The 15,277-nt window shown below is 37.8% G+C and overlaps 1 protein-coding gene and 1 pseudogene across 1 annotated transcript; both read left to right on the plus strand.

The window, feature by feature from the left end:
* Window positions 1-10,376: 10,376 nt before the first annotated feature.
* On the plus strand, window positions 10,377-10,858 carry LOC107129033 (keratin-associated protein 19-5). Its single transcript, XM_065541125.1, has one exon. The coding sequence runs from the start codon at window positions 10,428-10,430 to the stop codon at window positions 10,644-10,646; it is 219 nt and encodes a 72-aa protein (XP_065397197.1). The 5' UTR covers window positions 10,377-10,427; the 3' UTR covers window positions 10,647-10,858.
* Window positions 10,859-13,968: 3,110 nt separating this feature from the next.
* On the plus strand, window positions 13,969-14,382 carry LOC107129034 (keratin-associated protein 19-5-like; annotated as a pseudogene).
* The last annotated feature ends 895 nt before the right edge of the window (window positions 14,383-15,277 follow it).

Here is a 15,277-nt window from a genome sequence, read left to right on the forward strand (position 1 = left end):
AGAGAGGGGCTGGAACCATTCCTTCTGAAATTATTTCAAACAATAGAAAAAGAAGGAATCCTCCCTAACTCATTTTATGAGGCCAGCATCATCTTAATACCAAACCTGGCAGAGACATAACAAAAAAAGAAAATTTCAGGCCAATATCCCTCATGAACATCGATGCAAAAATCCTCAATAAAATACTGGCAAACTGAATCTGGCAGCACATCAAAAAGCTTATCCACCACGATCAAGTCAGCTTCATCTGTGGGTTGCAAAGCTGGTTCAACATATGCAAATCAATAAATGTAACCCATCACATAAACAGAACCAGTGACAAAAACCACATGATTATCTCAATAGATGCAGAACAAAACAGAGAACTCAGAAATAACTCCACACATCTACAACCAACTGATGTTCAACAAACCTGACAAAAACAAGCAATGGGGAAAGGATCCCCTATTTAATAAATGGTGCTTGGAAAACTGGCTAGCCATTTGCAGAAAACTGAAACTGGACCCCTTCCTTACACCTTAAACAAAAATTAACTCAAGTTGGATTGCAGACTTAAATGTAAAACCCAAAACCATAAAAACAAGTATTTCATTGTTGGTATTTTATGTAATAGAATATATAAAAGATCTAAAAATATATTGCTTTTTACAAAATTGAATGGCATATTCAGGCAATGGCATTAAAGTATTTGAGCTGGTGAAATTCAATAATATAAGGACAAAAGAAGTGAGAGCTGGACCAAATGTTAGATTATTACAGATTGTACCGTGCTGCCCCCTATAGTACAGGTGAGGAAATGCCGAACAGTTATGTAACGCCTAGAGTAACAAAATCTTAAGTGTCAGAACCAAGACCAGAAAGCAGTTCGCCTGAATCCCAATGCTCTAGTCCATCATTCTGAGTCTCTTTCACTGCATACTTCCAAATCTGAATGCCATCTAGAAAGTTCTTGTAATAATACTGTGAATAGTTTCAATTTTTAGAGCAGAGTTTATGGAGACTAATTTCATCTCTTAGATTATGTTTTGTTGCTGTTGTTTTTAAAATTTTTCTTGTTAACTTTTATTTTCTTATATATAATACATTTCTGAATTGCTAACTTAGCTTTACTTGAAGGCAAAAACAGAATGAATAAACTCAATTCTCAAGATTATTTTTATGAGAAATATTTGTTTGTTTATACAATGTAAAGATGAAAAATAAACAAACAACCCAAACAAATCTTGCTTATTTCTCTCTGTAGATGCTGTACCTTCACAGGGGAGGGCAAGGTAGATGAAGTTGGGTAATTTCATTAAAGGAATTTTGACCCATATAACTGAATTTCATATGAAACTGCTCTATTCAAATACAGGTAAATATCCTCCCAGCCTGGGTAAAAGTATTAAAAATTTGCAATTAAAGAAAGACCAATATAATTATACTGAGAAAAAGCACTTGTGACATTGCTGGTATAATTCAATATTAACATACTTTTGTAACTTACATTTTATATATTATTGGTTTGTGTCTGAGTTAAAAGAAGTCCTTGGAATTTATAACGAAAACTTTCTTTCCAGGTAAAAGTTACTACTTATCCCAAGTAAGAACTTATTTTCTTCTTCCTTATCCATTATCATAAGCTTATTAAGCATATATTCCAAACTGAACTTCCTAAAAGTGAAAAGAAGGAGAAAATAAAAAACATCATTGTTCTGTCAACTTTGGGTCTAATCTACTTTGGGTCTAACAGTCTGCTTTGAGCAGAAAACCAATATCAGGGGGCGGAGCAAGATGGCCGAATAGGAACAGCTCCAGTCTGCAACTCCCAGCGCGAGCGACACAGAAGAACGGTGATTTCTGCATTTTCAACTGAGGTACTGGGTTCATCTCACTAGGGAGTGCCAGACAATCAGTGCTGGTCGGCTGCTGCAGCCCGACCAGCGAGAGCTGAAGCAGGGTGAGGCATTGCCTCACCTGGGAAACGCAAGGGGGAAGGGAATCCGTTTTCCTAGCCAGGGGAACTAAGACACACAACACCTGGAAAATCGGGTAACTCCCACCCCAATACTGCGCTTTAAGCAAACAGGCACACCAGGAGATTATATCCCACACCTGGCCGGGAGAGTCCCACGCCCACGGAGCCTCCCTCATTGCTAGCACAGCAGTCTGCGATATCGCGGCAAGGCAGCAGCGAGGCTGGGGGAGGGGTGCCCACCATTGCTGAGGCTTAAGTAGGTAAACAAAGCTGCTGGGAAGCTTGAACTGGGTGGAGCTCACAGCAGCTCAAGGAGGCCTGCCTGTCTCTGTAGACTCCACCTCTGGGGACAGGGCACAGTAAACAACAACAAAAGCAGCAGACACCTCTGCAGACGCAAACGACTCTGTCTGACAGCTTTGAAGAGAGCAGTGGATCTCCCAACACAGAGGTTGAGATCTGAGAAGGGACAGACTGCCTGCTCAAGTGGGTCCCTGACCCGTGAGTAGCCTAACTGGGAGACATCCCCCACTAGGGGCAATCTGACACCCCACACCTCACAGGGTGGAGTACACCCCTGAGAGGAAGCCTCCAAAGCAAGAATCAGACAGGTACACTCGCTGTTCAACAACATTCTATCTTCTGCAGCCTCTGCTGCTGACACCCAGTCAAACAGGGTCTGGAGTGGACCTCAAGCAATCTCCAACAGACCCACAGCTGAGGGTCCTGACTGTTAGAAGGAAAACTATCAAACAGGAAGGACACCTACACCAAAACCCCATCAGTACGTCACCATCATCATCAAAGACCAGAGGCAGATAAAACCATAAGATGGAGAAAAAGCAGGGCAGAAAAGCTGGAAATTCAAAAAATAAGAGTGCATCTCCCCCGGCAAAGGAGCGCAGCTCATCGCCAGCAACGGATCAAAGCTTGATGGAGAATGACTTTGACGAGATGAGAGAAGAAGGATTCAGTCCATCAAACTTCTCAGAGCTAAAGGAGGAATTACGTACCCAGCGCAAAGAAACTAAAAATCTTGAAAAAAAAGTGGAAGAATTGATGGCTAGAGTAATTAATGCAGAGAAGGTCATAAACGAAATGAAAGAGATGAAAACCATGACACGAGAAATACGTGACAAATGCACAAGCTTCAGTAACCGACTCGATCAACTGGAAGAAAGAGTATCAGCGATTGAGGATCAAATGAACGAAATGAAGCGAGAAGAGAAACCAAAAGAAAAAAGAAGAAAAAGAAATGAAGAAAGCCTGCAAGTATGGGATTATGTAAAAAGACCAAATCTACGTCTGATTGGGGTGCCTGAAAGTGAGGGGGAAAATGGAACCAAGTTGGAAAACACTCTTCAGGATATCATCCAGGAGAACTTCCCCAACCTAGTAGGGCAGGCCAACATTGAAATCCAGGAAATACGGAGAACGCCACAAAGATACTCCTCGAGAAGAGCAACTCCAAGACACATAATTGCCAGATTCACCAAAGTTGAAATGAAGGAAAAAATCTTAAGGGCAGCCAGAGAGAAAGGTCGGGTTACACACAAAGGGAAGCCCATCAGACTAACAGCAGATCTCTCGGCAGAAACTCTACCAGCCAGAAGAGAGTGGGGGCCAATATTCAACATTCTTAAAGAAAAGAATTTTCAACCCAGAATTTCATATCCAGCCAAACTAAGTTTCATAAGTGAAGGAGAAATAAAATCCTTTACAGATAAGCAAATGCTTAGAGATTTTGTGACCACTAGGTCTGCCTTACAAGAGACCCTGAAGGAAGCACTAAACATGGAAAGGAACAACCGGTACCAGCCATTGCAAAAACATGCCAAAATGCAAAGACCATTTAGGCTAGGAAGAAACTGTATCAACTAAAGAGCAAAATAACCAGTTAATATCATAATGGCAGGATCAAGTTCACACATAACAATATTAACCTTAAATGTAAATGGACTAAATGCTCCAATTAAAAGACACAGACTGGCAAACTGGATAAAGAGTCAAGACCCATCAGTCTGCTGTATTCAAGAGACCCATCTCACACGCAGAGACATACATAGGCTCAAAATAAAGGGATGGAGGAAGATTTACCAAGCAAATGGAGAACAAAAAAAAGCAGGGGTTGCAATACTAGTCTCTGATAAAACAGACTATAAACCATCAAAAATCAAAAGAGATAAAGAAGGCCATTACATAATGGTAAAAGGATCAATTCAACAGGAAGAGCTAACTATCCTAAATATATATGCACCCAATACAGGAGCACCCAGATTCATAAAGCAAGTCCTTAGAGACTTACAAAGAGACTTAGACTCCCATACAATAATAATGGGAGACTTCAACACTCCACTGTCAACATTAGACAGATCAACGAGACAGAAAGTTAACAAGGATATCCAGGAATTGAACTCATCTCTGCAGCAAGCAGACCTAATAGACATGTATAGAACTCTCCACCCCAAATCAACAGAATATACATTCTTCTCAGCACCACATCGCACTTATTCCAAAATTGACCACATAATTGGAAGTAAAGCACTCCTCAGCAAATGTACAAGAACAGAAATTATAACAAACTGTCTCTCAGACCACAGTGCAATCAAACTAGAACTCAGGACTAAGAAACTCAATCAAAACCGCTCAACTACACAGAAACTGAACAACCTGCTCCTGAATGACTACTGGGTACGTAACAAAATGAAGGCAGAAATAAAGATGTTCTTTGAAACCAATGAGAACAAAGATACAACATACCAGAATCTCTGGGACACATTTAAAGCAGTGTGTAGAGGGAAATTTATAGCACTAAATGCCCACAAGAGAAAGCTGGAAAGATCTAAAATTGACACTCTAACATCACAATTAAAAGAACTAGAGAAGCAAGAGCAAACACATTCGAAAGCTAGCAGAAGGCAAGAAATAACTAAGATCAGAGCAGAACTGAAGGAGATAGAGACACAAAAAACCCTCCAAAAAATCAATGAATCCAGGAGTTGGTTTTCTGAAAAGATCAACAAAATTGACAGACCCCTAGCAAGACTAATAAAGAAGAAAAGAGAGAAGAATCAAATAGACGCAATAAAAAATGATAAAGGGGATATCACCACCGACCCCACAGAAATACAAACTACCATCAAAGAATACTATAAACACCTCTACGCAAATAAACTAGAAAATCTAGAAGAAATGGATAATTTCCTGGACACTTACACTCTTCCAAGACTAAACCAGGAAGAAGTTGAATCCCTGAATAGACCAATAGCAGGCTCTGAAATTGAGGCAATAATTAATAGCCTACCAACCAAAAAAAGTCCAGGACCAGATGGATTCACAGAAGAATTCTACCAGAGGTACAAGGAGGAGCTGGTATCATTCCTTCTGAAACTATTCCAATCAATAGAAAAAGAGGGAATCCTCCCTAACTCATTTTATGAGGCCAACATCATCCTGATACCAAAGCCTGGCAGAGACACAACAAAAAAAGAGAATTTTAGACCAATATCCCTGATGAACATCGATGCAAAAATCCTCAATAAAATACTGGCAAACCGGATTCAGCAGCACATCAAAAAGCTTATCCACCATGATCAAGTGGGCTTCATCCCTGGAATGCAAGGCTGGTTCAACATTCGCAAATCAATAAACATAATCCAGCATATAAACAGAACCAAAGACAAAAACCACATGATTATCTCAATAGATGCAGAAAAGGCTTTTGACAAAATTCAACAGCCCTTCATGCTAAAAACGCTCAATAAATTCGGTATTGATGGAACGCACCTCAAAATAATAAGAGCTATTTACACAAACTCACAGCCAATATCATACTGAATGGGCAAAAACTGGAAAAATTCCCTTTGAAAACTGGCACAAGCCAGGGATGCCCTCTCTCACCACTCCTATTCAACATAGTGTTGGAAGTTCTGGCTAGGGCAATCAGGCAAGAGAAAGAAATCAAGGGTATTCAGTTAGGAAAAGAAGAAGTCAAATTGTCCCTCTTTGCAGATGACATGATTGTATATTTAGAAAACCCCATTGTCTCAGCCCAAAATCTCCTTAAGCTGATAAGCAACTTCAGCAAAGTCTCAGGATACAAAATTAATGTGCAAAAATCACAAGCATTCTTATACACCAGTAACAGACAAACAGAGAGCCAAATCATGAATGAACTTCCATTCACAATTGCTTCAAAGAGAATAAAATACCTAGGAATCCAACTTACAAGGGATGTAAAGGACCTCTTCAAGGAGAACTACAAACCACTGCTCAGTGAAATAAAAGAGGACACAAACAAATGGAAGAACATACCATGCTCATGGATAGGAAGAATCAATATCATGAAAATGGCCACACTGCCCAAGGTAATTTATAGATTCAATGCCATCCCCATCAAGCTACCAATGAGTTTCTTCACAGAATTGGAAAAAACTGCTTTAAAGTTCATATGGAACCAAAAAAGAGCCCGCATCTCCAAGACAATCCTAAGTCAAAGGAACAAAGCTGGAGGCATCACGCTACCTGACTTCAAACTATACTACAAGGCTACAGTAACCAAAACAGCATGGTACTGGTACCAAAACAGAGATATAGACCAATGGAACAGAACAGAGTCCTCAGAAATAATACCACACATCTACAGCCATCTGATCTTTGACAAACCTGAGAGAAACAAGAAATGGGGAAAGGATTCCCTATTTAATAAATGGTGCTGGGAAAATTGGCTAGCCATAAGTAGAAAGCTGAAACTGGATCCTTTCCTTACTCCTTATACGAAAATTAATTCAAGATGGATTAGAGACTTAAATGTTAGACCTAATACCATAAAAACCGTAGAGGAAAACCTAGGTAGTACTATTCAGGACATAGGTATGGGCAAAGACTTCATATCTAAAACACCAAAAGCAACGGCAACAAAAGCCAAAATTGACAAATGGGATCTCATTAAACTAAAGAGCTTCTGCACAGCAAAAGAAACTACCATCAGAGTGAACAGAGTGAACAAAAGAAACTACCTACAGAATGGGAGAAAATTTTTGCAATCTACTCATCTGACAAAGGGCTAATATCCAGAACCTACAAAGAACTCAAACAAATTTACAAGAAAAAACAAACAACCCCATCAAAAAGTGGGCAAAGGATATGAACAGACATTTCTCAAAAGAAGACATTCATACAGCCAGCAGACACATGAAAAAATGCTCATCATCACTTGCCATCAGAGAAATGCAAATCAAAACCACAATGAGATACCATCTCACACCAGTTAGAATGGCGATCATTAAAAAGTCAGGAAACAACAGGTGCTGGAGAGGATGTGGAGAAATAGGAATACTTTTACACTGTTGGTGGGATTGTAAACTAGTTCAACCATTATGGAAAACAGTATGGCGATTCCTCAAGGATCTAGAACTAGATGTACCATATGACCCAGCCATCCCATTACTGGGTATATACCCAAAGGATTATAAATCATGCTGCTATAAAGACACATGCACACGTATGTTTATTGCGGCACTATTCACAATAGCAAAGACTTGGAATCAACCCAAATGTCCATCAATGACAGACTGGATTAAGAAAATGTGGCAGATATACACCATGGAATACTATGCAGCCATCAAAAAGGATGAGTTTGTGTCCTTTGTAGGGACATGGATGCAGCTGGAAACCATCATTCTTAGCAAACTATCACAAGAACAGAAAACCAAACACTGCATGTTCTCACTCATAGGTGGGAGCTGAACAATGAGATCACTTGGACTCGGGAAGGGGGACATCACACACAGCGGCCTATCATGGGGAGAGGGGAGGGGGGAGGGATTGCATTGGGGGTTATACCTGATGTAAATGACCAGTTGATGGGTGCTGACGAGTTGATGGATGCAGCACACCAACATGGCACAAGTATACATATGTAACAAACCTGCACGTTATGCACATGTACCCTAGAACTTAAAGTATAATAATAATAATAAATAAATAAATTTTTTAAAAAACCAATATCATTACAAATGAATATATGTCTTAATTTTACAATAGATACTTTCATTGTACTATTTGTTCACTTTGTAAAAAAGACAAAATATTTGTTCTATATATTTTGTATAGAAATATATAGATTTATTTTTATTTTAGTATTAATCATTTACTGCTTACGGTCATTAATTGGTCTTGTGGAAAATTATCACATGGTCTATTTCTTTATAACATTCTAATTCTTATTTGGCTATTGAGGTTTTCCACTGATATCTTGTTTAATTTTATATCTCCAGATGTATGCATCATTTATGCATCCCAAACAAAAATTAGCTATTAAACACTCTTACATTATCAAGCTGATTTATATGGACAAACGGTGATATCCTTAATACAGTCTGAGTTATTTGTGGTTTTATGGCTTCAAAAGGACTCACTGAGAATTCAGCGTATCGACTGTTTCTAGTTCAGATGAGAAATAAGAGTGAACGAAGATGTGGTTAAAAGAAATGGAGAAAATGTTGAATTAAATCCTACTCTACAAATTGAAAGACTTATTGAGCTATTTTTCTGTCTTAAAAAGGTAGCTCACTAAGGCGTAGTCAGAGTTGTGCACAGATTGTGCTTGCTGTGGTAGTTACTGTCAATTTACTTAGAATTTCTTCAATAAACAGTTTTTAATTCCCTAGTCTATTGCTTAGAAGAACTGAAGCATCCCTTTTAGGAAATTTGTCTTTGATAAAATACTTATAAATCTCACAAAAACTCAACAGCATGTTCCAAGTCATGTAAATTAAATAAACTTTTAGTTGTCAAAGCCAAGAGACAGGTGCTGCATGGAGATTAATCAAGAGTAGGCTCAACGTTGTATCTGTTTCACTAACTCAACGAAGTCAGCTGAGGAACTCTATGAAGCCCAGGGCAAATTTCTTTACATATGTTTCTCTATTCTGTGTCATTTCACCATGGCGCCTTTATTTTGAAAACTTTGAAGAGAATTTCAGTTTTAGGATACCCTTTTAACATTTCAGAAAGCCATAGGAGTTGGAGGAAATTTTTTAAAATCCATCCCCTAAAGTATTTATCCTTTGAGTTACCAACAGTCTAATTATACTCAAGACCTTTTAAAATGTACAATTAAGTTGTTATTGACTATAGTCACCCTATTGTGCTATCTAATAGTAGGTCTTATTCATTATTTCTAAGTATTTTTGCTGGGGTGGGGAGTTGAGGATGTTCAGTAAGTACAAAAAATAGAAAGTTTTAAAAATGATACTTTAATGAACAGATGAACAGATCTTTAATGATATTTAATGAACAGATACTTCAATGAACAGATCAGTAGGCAGTGGTTAGAAATTACCTCAGAATAAATGAGCACAGGATAGACATAGAAGAACATCAGGAAAGACGTTATAGTGAATACAAAGAAGAGGTAGAAAAAAAAGCATTGAGAAAAGTGGATGGAAGGCAGAGGGGGTTGGGGAAATGTATGCAATAAACTTCTACCTGGCTGTTTCTATAGATGTTGAGAAAATGGGAAGAAAAATGAAAGCTGATGAGAATGGAAATAGAGGTCATATATATACTACTGAAAAAGGATAAAGAAAGAAATTGACTGGAGTGTGCAAAACAGAGGCAGATGCAATCTGCAATTTTACTAGGACTTTGAATAAAACCAATTATAAAGGCGAGTGTTAGGACTTGAATGGAAAACTGAACTACCGCTCTGATAAGCCTGCATAGGAGATGGATTTTGTGCCCTCAATTTCTGAAATTAATTCTTACATATTTTGCAACCAAAAGGTTCTGAAGCTGGTATACAAAGCCAAAAATAGTATAAAAGTTATTGTGAATAAAATGCTAAAAATCAACATATGCTTTTTTTGAGTCGTTTGGCTATTGTACACAGCAGGGCATTAAAATCATTTTGATTTCAAATGTTTTCCTGTATTGTGAATATAGGCATTTTCTGAAGACTTCACCTTGATAAATAAGTTTGCTTTTTAAAACTACAGATTTAACATCTGTAAATTGAAAAAATAGCTGTAAATTCAGTTGAATATGAAGTTATCAGTTTGGAAGATGATGGACAAAGGAAATGATTCATTATAAAAGAAATACCATAAAGTGTAGATGATGTAATACACCTGGTAATAGGCAATTCTGTTGAGCATTTGGGATGTGCATATTTTGAACAGTCAGCCATTTCTTCTCATAAAAGCAAAGCAGTAAGTTCAATCGTGTCCTGAATAAGACATTAAGTAAGCTGAAATATTTTAATGAGAATGAGGGCCTCTCCCTGCATGAGAAGACAATAGATAAATGAGTTGTAACATCAAACGTAATACAAATAACTACAGCAAAGGAGGGTATACAGATGACTCATCACATGCTCTGACCAGGGTATATAAGCCTCTTACACATGCTGGCATTTACACTGAGGATCTTGCCTTGAGCAGCAAACCAACTCACCACTCCTGACACCATGAACTACTACGGCAACTACTATGGAGGCCTGGGCTACGGCTATGGAGGCTTCGATGACCTGGGCTATGGCTATGGCTGTGGATGTGGCGGCTTCCGCAGACTGGGCTATGGCTGTGGCTATGGAGGCTATGGATACGGCTCTGGCTTCGGGGGCTATGGATACCGCAGCTGCCGCCCGTCATTCTACGGAGGATATGGATTCTCTGGATTTTACTGAAATCCTTCCCTGACAACCTAACATGAGAGGCCATAAGATCACCCAAACCTGACTGCAATAACAAAAGGACGAGGTCACCCTGGATCAAGCCGAGATCAAGAGCACTTAGCATCTGAGAGTTTTAAGAATACCTATCATTCCATAATTCTTTGCTTTATGTCTCTGGATGTGTCTTACTTGTACCTTTATAGCTGTGGGGCTTCTCTCTTCCTTTTGGAATAAAGTATGTTGACTTAAAGCAAATACATGGCTTTTATTTTTTGCTTGACTCAAAATGGCAAAGTGGTTATTTATAATTATATCCAGTGAAAAAAGAACAAACTATATACATATAGAAGTATATTATATATAATAAAATAATTTTGTATATACATGCACCTATCTATATAGCTGTATGTATGTGTGTGCATGTATATATCCGCATTCAAAGGTCACAGTTGACCCTTGAATAATGTAGGGGTTGGGGTACTGATTCCTCCATGCAGTTGAAAATCCACATATAACTTTTGACTCTCCAGACACCTAACTACTGGTAGCCAACTGTTGACTGGAAGTCTCACTGATAACATAAACAGTTGATTAACACATACTTTGTATTTTATATGCATTATACACTGTATTCTTACAATAAAGTAAATAAGAGAAAAGAAAATGTTATTAAAATAGTAAGGAAGAGAATTTATATTTACTGTTTGTCAAGTGGAAGCAGCTCATCATTCAGGTCTTTATCCTCATTGTCTTCACATTGGATAGGTTGAGGAGGAGGCGGAAGAGGAGGAAGGGGGACGTTGGTCTTGCTGTCTCAGGAGTGGCAGAGGTAGAACAAAATCTGAGTATGAGTGGATTCACTCAGTCCAAGCCCATGTTGTCCAAAGTAAGCTGTACATGCACAAATTAAAACCATAACACTCAATTAAAAAGAATCTTTTTTCTTTGGACTACTGTGCCGTATTGACCATATCTTTTTCATTTCAATGCTTTCAGTTAGATGTTAGTGTTTAAATTCAGCCCTGAAATACCAACTTTATAAACTTTCAAATCTCAATGGAGACCAACATGAAGAGTATGTACTTCCATAGTTTGTTCAAAATGTATGTTTATTTGGCCCTTTCAATGGTAAGAAATGTAATGATAAGACAAAGTATGTATCTGAAAATACACTGAAAATGAACTTCTTTTTGTGACTTTCATGTTTTATTCCTGGTCCGTTGTGGTGTGACACGAAGTTGCTTTCTCATATTATCAGCACATTTAAATATTTTGCAATACACCAAGGAAATATAGAAATCACTGCCATAACTTGTGAAGTAATTCATATTAAGGCTGTGACTGACCTGAAGCTTTATACACTCTAGCCAAGCCTCTTTTAACCTCCAACAAGCAAACGTGGGCTTTGTCATGTTGGTATGTCAAATAACTGTTTGCCCAAGAAAAATATGTAATAACATATTATTATGTTTCAAGAATAATGTATTTCAGTACTGAAACAAAAGTGAATGTCTTTGTTTGAGTCAAGCAAATTCAAAAATGCCAGGAAAATAATATAAAAGAACTGTGGAGTGTGCAGGGGTACTACTATAAAGTTTTCCTAATGCTTACCCTGATACCATGTTGAATGGGAAAAGATCTCCAAAAAGTGAAATCGTTTGCTAAGGATCAAAAATGACATGACAAGGAGATCCCAGACCAGAACCCAGTTTTACTAAATATCAGGCATTCTACTTCCCCATGCTCACTGTTCCATTCATTTTTTACATCTCTTCTTGTGTGTTGTCACATGAAGCATCTTGAAGGCTCTGGTCATGTGCGTCTGAAGACTTTAATTATCATGGCCAAATAACCACCTCTATTTATTTTCATTTGTAAACACTCTGTTGTAGAATCTCGAACTTAGCAATTTTTAATGTACTTTTATCTGTGTAAAAACAACTTGTTAATAATGAAAATCCAATATTTTAATATTTAAAAGAAATCATAATGCATTTGAAAAACTCTGACTTGTTTACTGAACATATGAATGGATTTGCTTAGCCAGATACTATTACCAATTCTTTCATTCAATTCAAGTGAGATGTTGCAGTTTCACCATAAACAGACCTCAGTAAAAATATTTTAGTGTCTCCATTGCAGGGCTGTAGTATTTAGTTTTACTGAGTACGACAGAATTTCACATGAAAATTTTTTACTCCCTAAGTGGTCAATGGCATCACAGTCTGAAGAAAGGCTATGTCAAAAGAAGAACAATTAATATAACCATTTAGAGGAAAGTAACACTTTTAGTATAATGCAATTTTATCATATTATTACATCTCCAGTTGTTAGATTGTATTGATTTGTGTTGAAATTAAAAGAATACCTTTGGAATACATTTCCTTCCAAGGAAAAGCTGTCACCTGGTCTACAGAAAATGCATCATAGGGTCATCAGCCCCACAACTGAGAAAAGGAATCCCCAAAATGTAGGTATAATATTACAAGATAACAGGAAGAAAAAATAACTGAGGGTACAAGTCCTCAGTTGACTCCAAGAATTTCGTCACATACAGCCACAGCTGACCCCAAACATAGTTAATTCAGCTGTGCCCTTAACTTCAACCCTTAGCCTTTAAGTTCTTATTAACCTTATATGATCTCAAATATAGTGATCAGTTATTTTTAGTCTTATCAGTAATTTCCAAATGTTGCGTTTTCACAACTGAATTTGTATACTTCTTTGCAATAATCACCATGTAGTAACAGCACAGTACATAAATGCTGAATGGATGAATAAATTCTAAAGTCTATGCCTCTCAAAGGCATGAGTAATTCTCTGGCCGCATCTGAACAATAGGGATTTATAAAGATGAAATGAGGGCTGGGCGAGGTGGTTCATGCCTCTAATCCCAACACTTTGGGAGGTCGAGGGGGGAGGGTCACTTGAGCCCAGGAGCTTGAGACCAGCCTGGGCAACATAAAGAAGACAATGAAATGAGCTCCAATAGCATCTGACTTTAGAGGAACATATAACCTTCATTTTATTTCATTTGTAATATGCAATATATCTAGCTATGAAGAAATCTATTTAGGATCTGGTATGCCAAGACTTTAGATACAGCAATTTCTTCTCATTAAGTGATGTAATAACTTTTAAGGGCCACTGTAACTCAGCAACAAAGCAAACTCAAACAATTTAAAGAATGCGAGGGCCTCTCCTTGTGCCAGGGAACAATGAATGACTTCTGTTAAGTAATTAATTGAAAACACACACACACACAAACAGGTACGCATGTGACTCACCACATGCTCTGACCAGGGTATATAAGCCTCCCTCGACACATGCTGCCATTCACACTCAGGATCTTGCCTTGAGCAGCAAACCAACTCACCACTCCTGACACCATGAACTACTACGGCAACTACTACGGAGGCCTAGGCTACGGCTATGGAGGCTTCGATGACCTGGGCTATGGCTACGGCTGTGGATGTGGTGGCTTCCGCAGACTGGGTTATGGCTGTGGCTATGGAGGCTATGGATATGGCTCTGGCTTCGGAGGCTATGGATACCGCAGCTGCCGCCCATCATGCTATGGAGGATATGGATTCTCTCAGTTCTACTGAAATCCTACCCTGAGGACTCAGTATCAGAGGTCATAAGAAGATCATTCAAATTAACCAAATACTGAGCCAAACAAGGGCACACTGTATCAATCTGAGATTTAAAAAAATCATTTAGCATCTAAGATGTTAGGAATATTTATTATGTTATAATTGTCTATATCATGTCTACTGGCATCCATTATCTGTACTTTACTAATTGTGGAATTGCTTGGTTCCCTTTGCAATAAATTGTCTCAATTTGAAATGGCACACATGGCTTCTGTTTATTTATTTATCTATTTGTTTAAATGCTGACTCTCCATTCCATTGCCTATTTCTTTTCTTGAGTGCTTCCCAATAATCTTAAAATTCTGGTCAGATGTTCGTGTAACAATCACAGCAGAGTTTTGAAGACTAGTCTACTTTTCACACTATATGCCTCTTTTTATTTAAGATTTTGGTGAATCTGGAACCTCTTAATTTTTAGCATATCTAGATCTAAATAAAAGTAATCAGTAATTAATGATAAATTCAAATGGTATAAAAAAGTAAGAAGAATTAGAAAGACTCAGACTTGTTTACTAAACATAAGAATAGGTTTATACAGCCAGCTAGTAAGACCCACACTTTCAGTCAGTCTAGTCAGAGTACATACACTTTCCATTGACTGGGTCAACTGATTCCATTGGAGGGCTACACTACTTAGTTTGACAGAATATGACAATAGCTCTTTCATTTTCCTAATTGTTAGTGGCATTTTCCCACAATACAGGTAAAGGCCTTCTGTAGCTATGAATAAGTGTAACAATCAATTTAACTACTTGGAAAAAGCATTTGATACTTCTAGTACAATGTAGTATGATCAAATTATTAGAACTTGAATTTATTGATTTTATGGATTGCTGAAGGATTTAAAAAAATATTCCAGAATATCTTTACTTTCAGGGAAGAGCTTTGCTTATCTTAGGAAGAACACATTATAACAAGACCTTAAGCCCCAAAACAGACGCATATTTGGTAGACTTAAATTGGCGGTATCTGAAACCTGTTTGATTT

This window comes from Macaca fascicularis, chromosome 3 (genome assembly GCF_037993035.2).
Source record: "Macaca fascicularis isolate 582-1 chromosome 3, T2T-MFA8v1.1".
Lineage (NCBI taxonomy): Eukaryota > Metazoa > Chordata > Mammalia > Primates > Cercopithecidae > Macaca > Macaca fascicularis.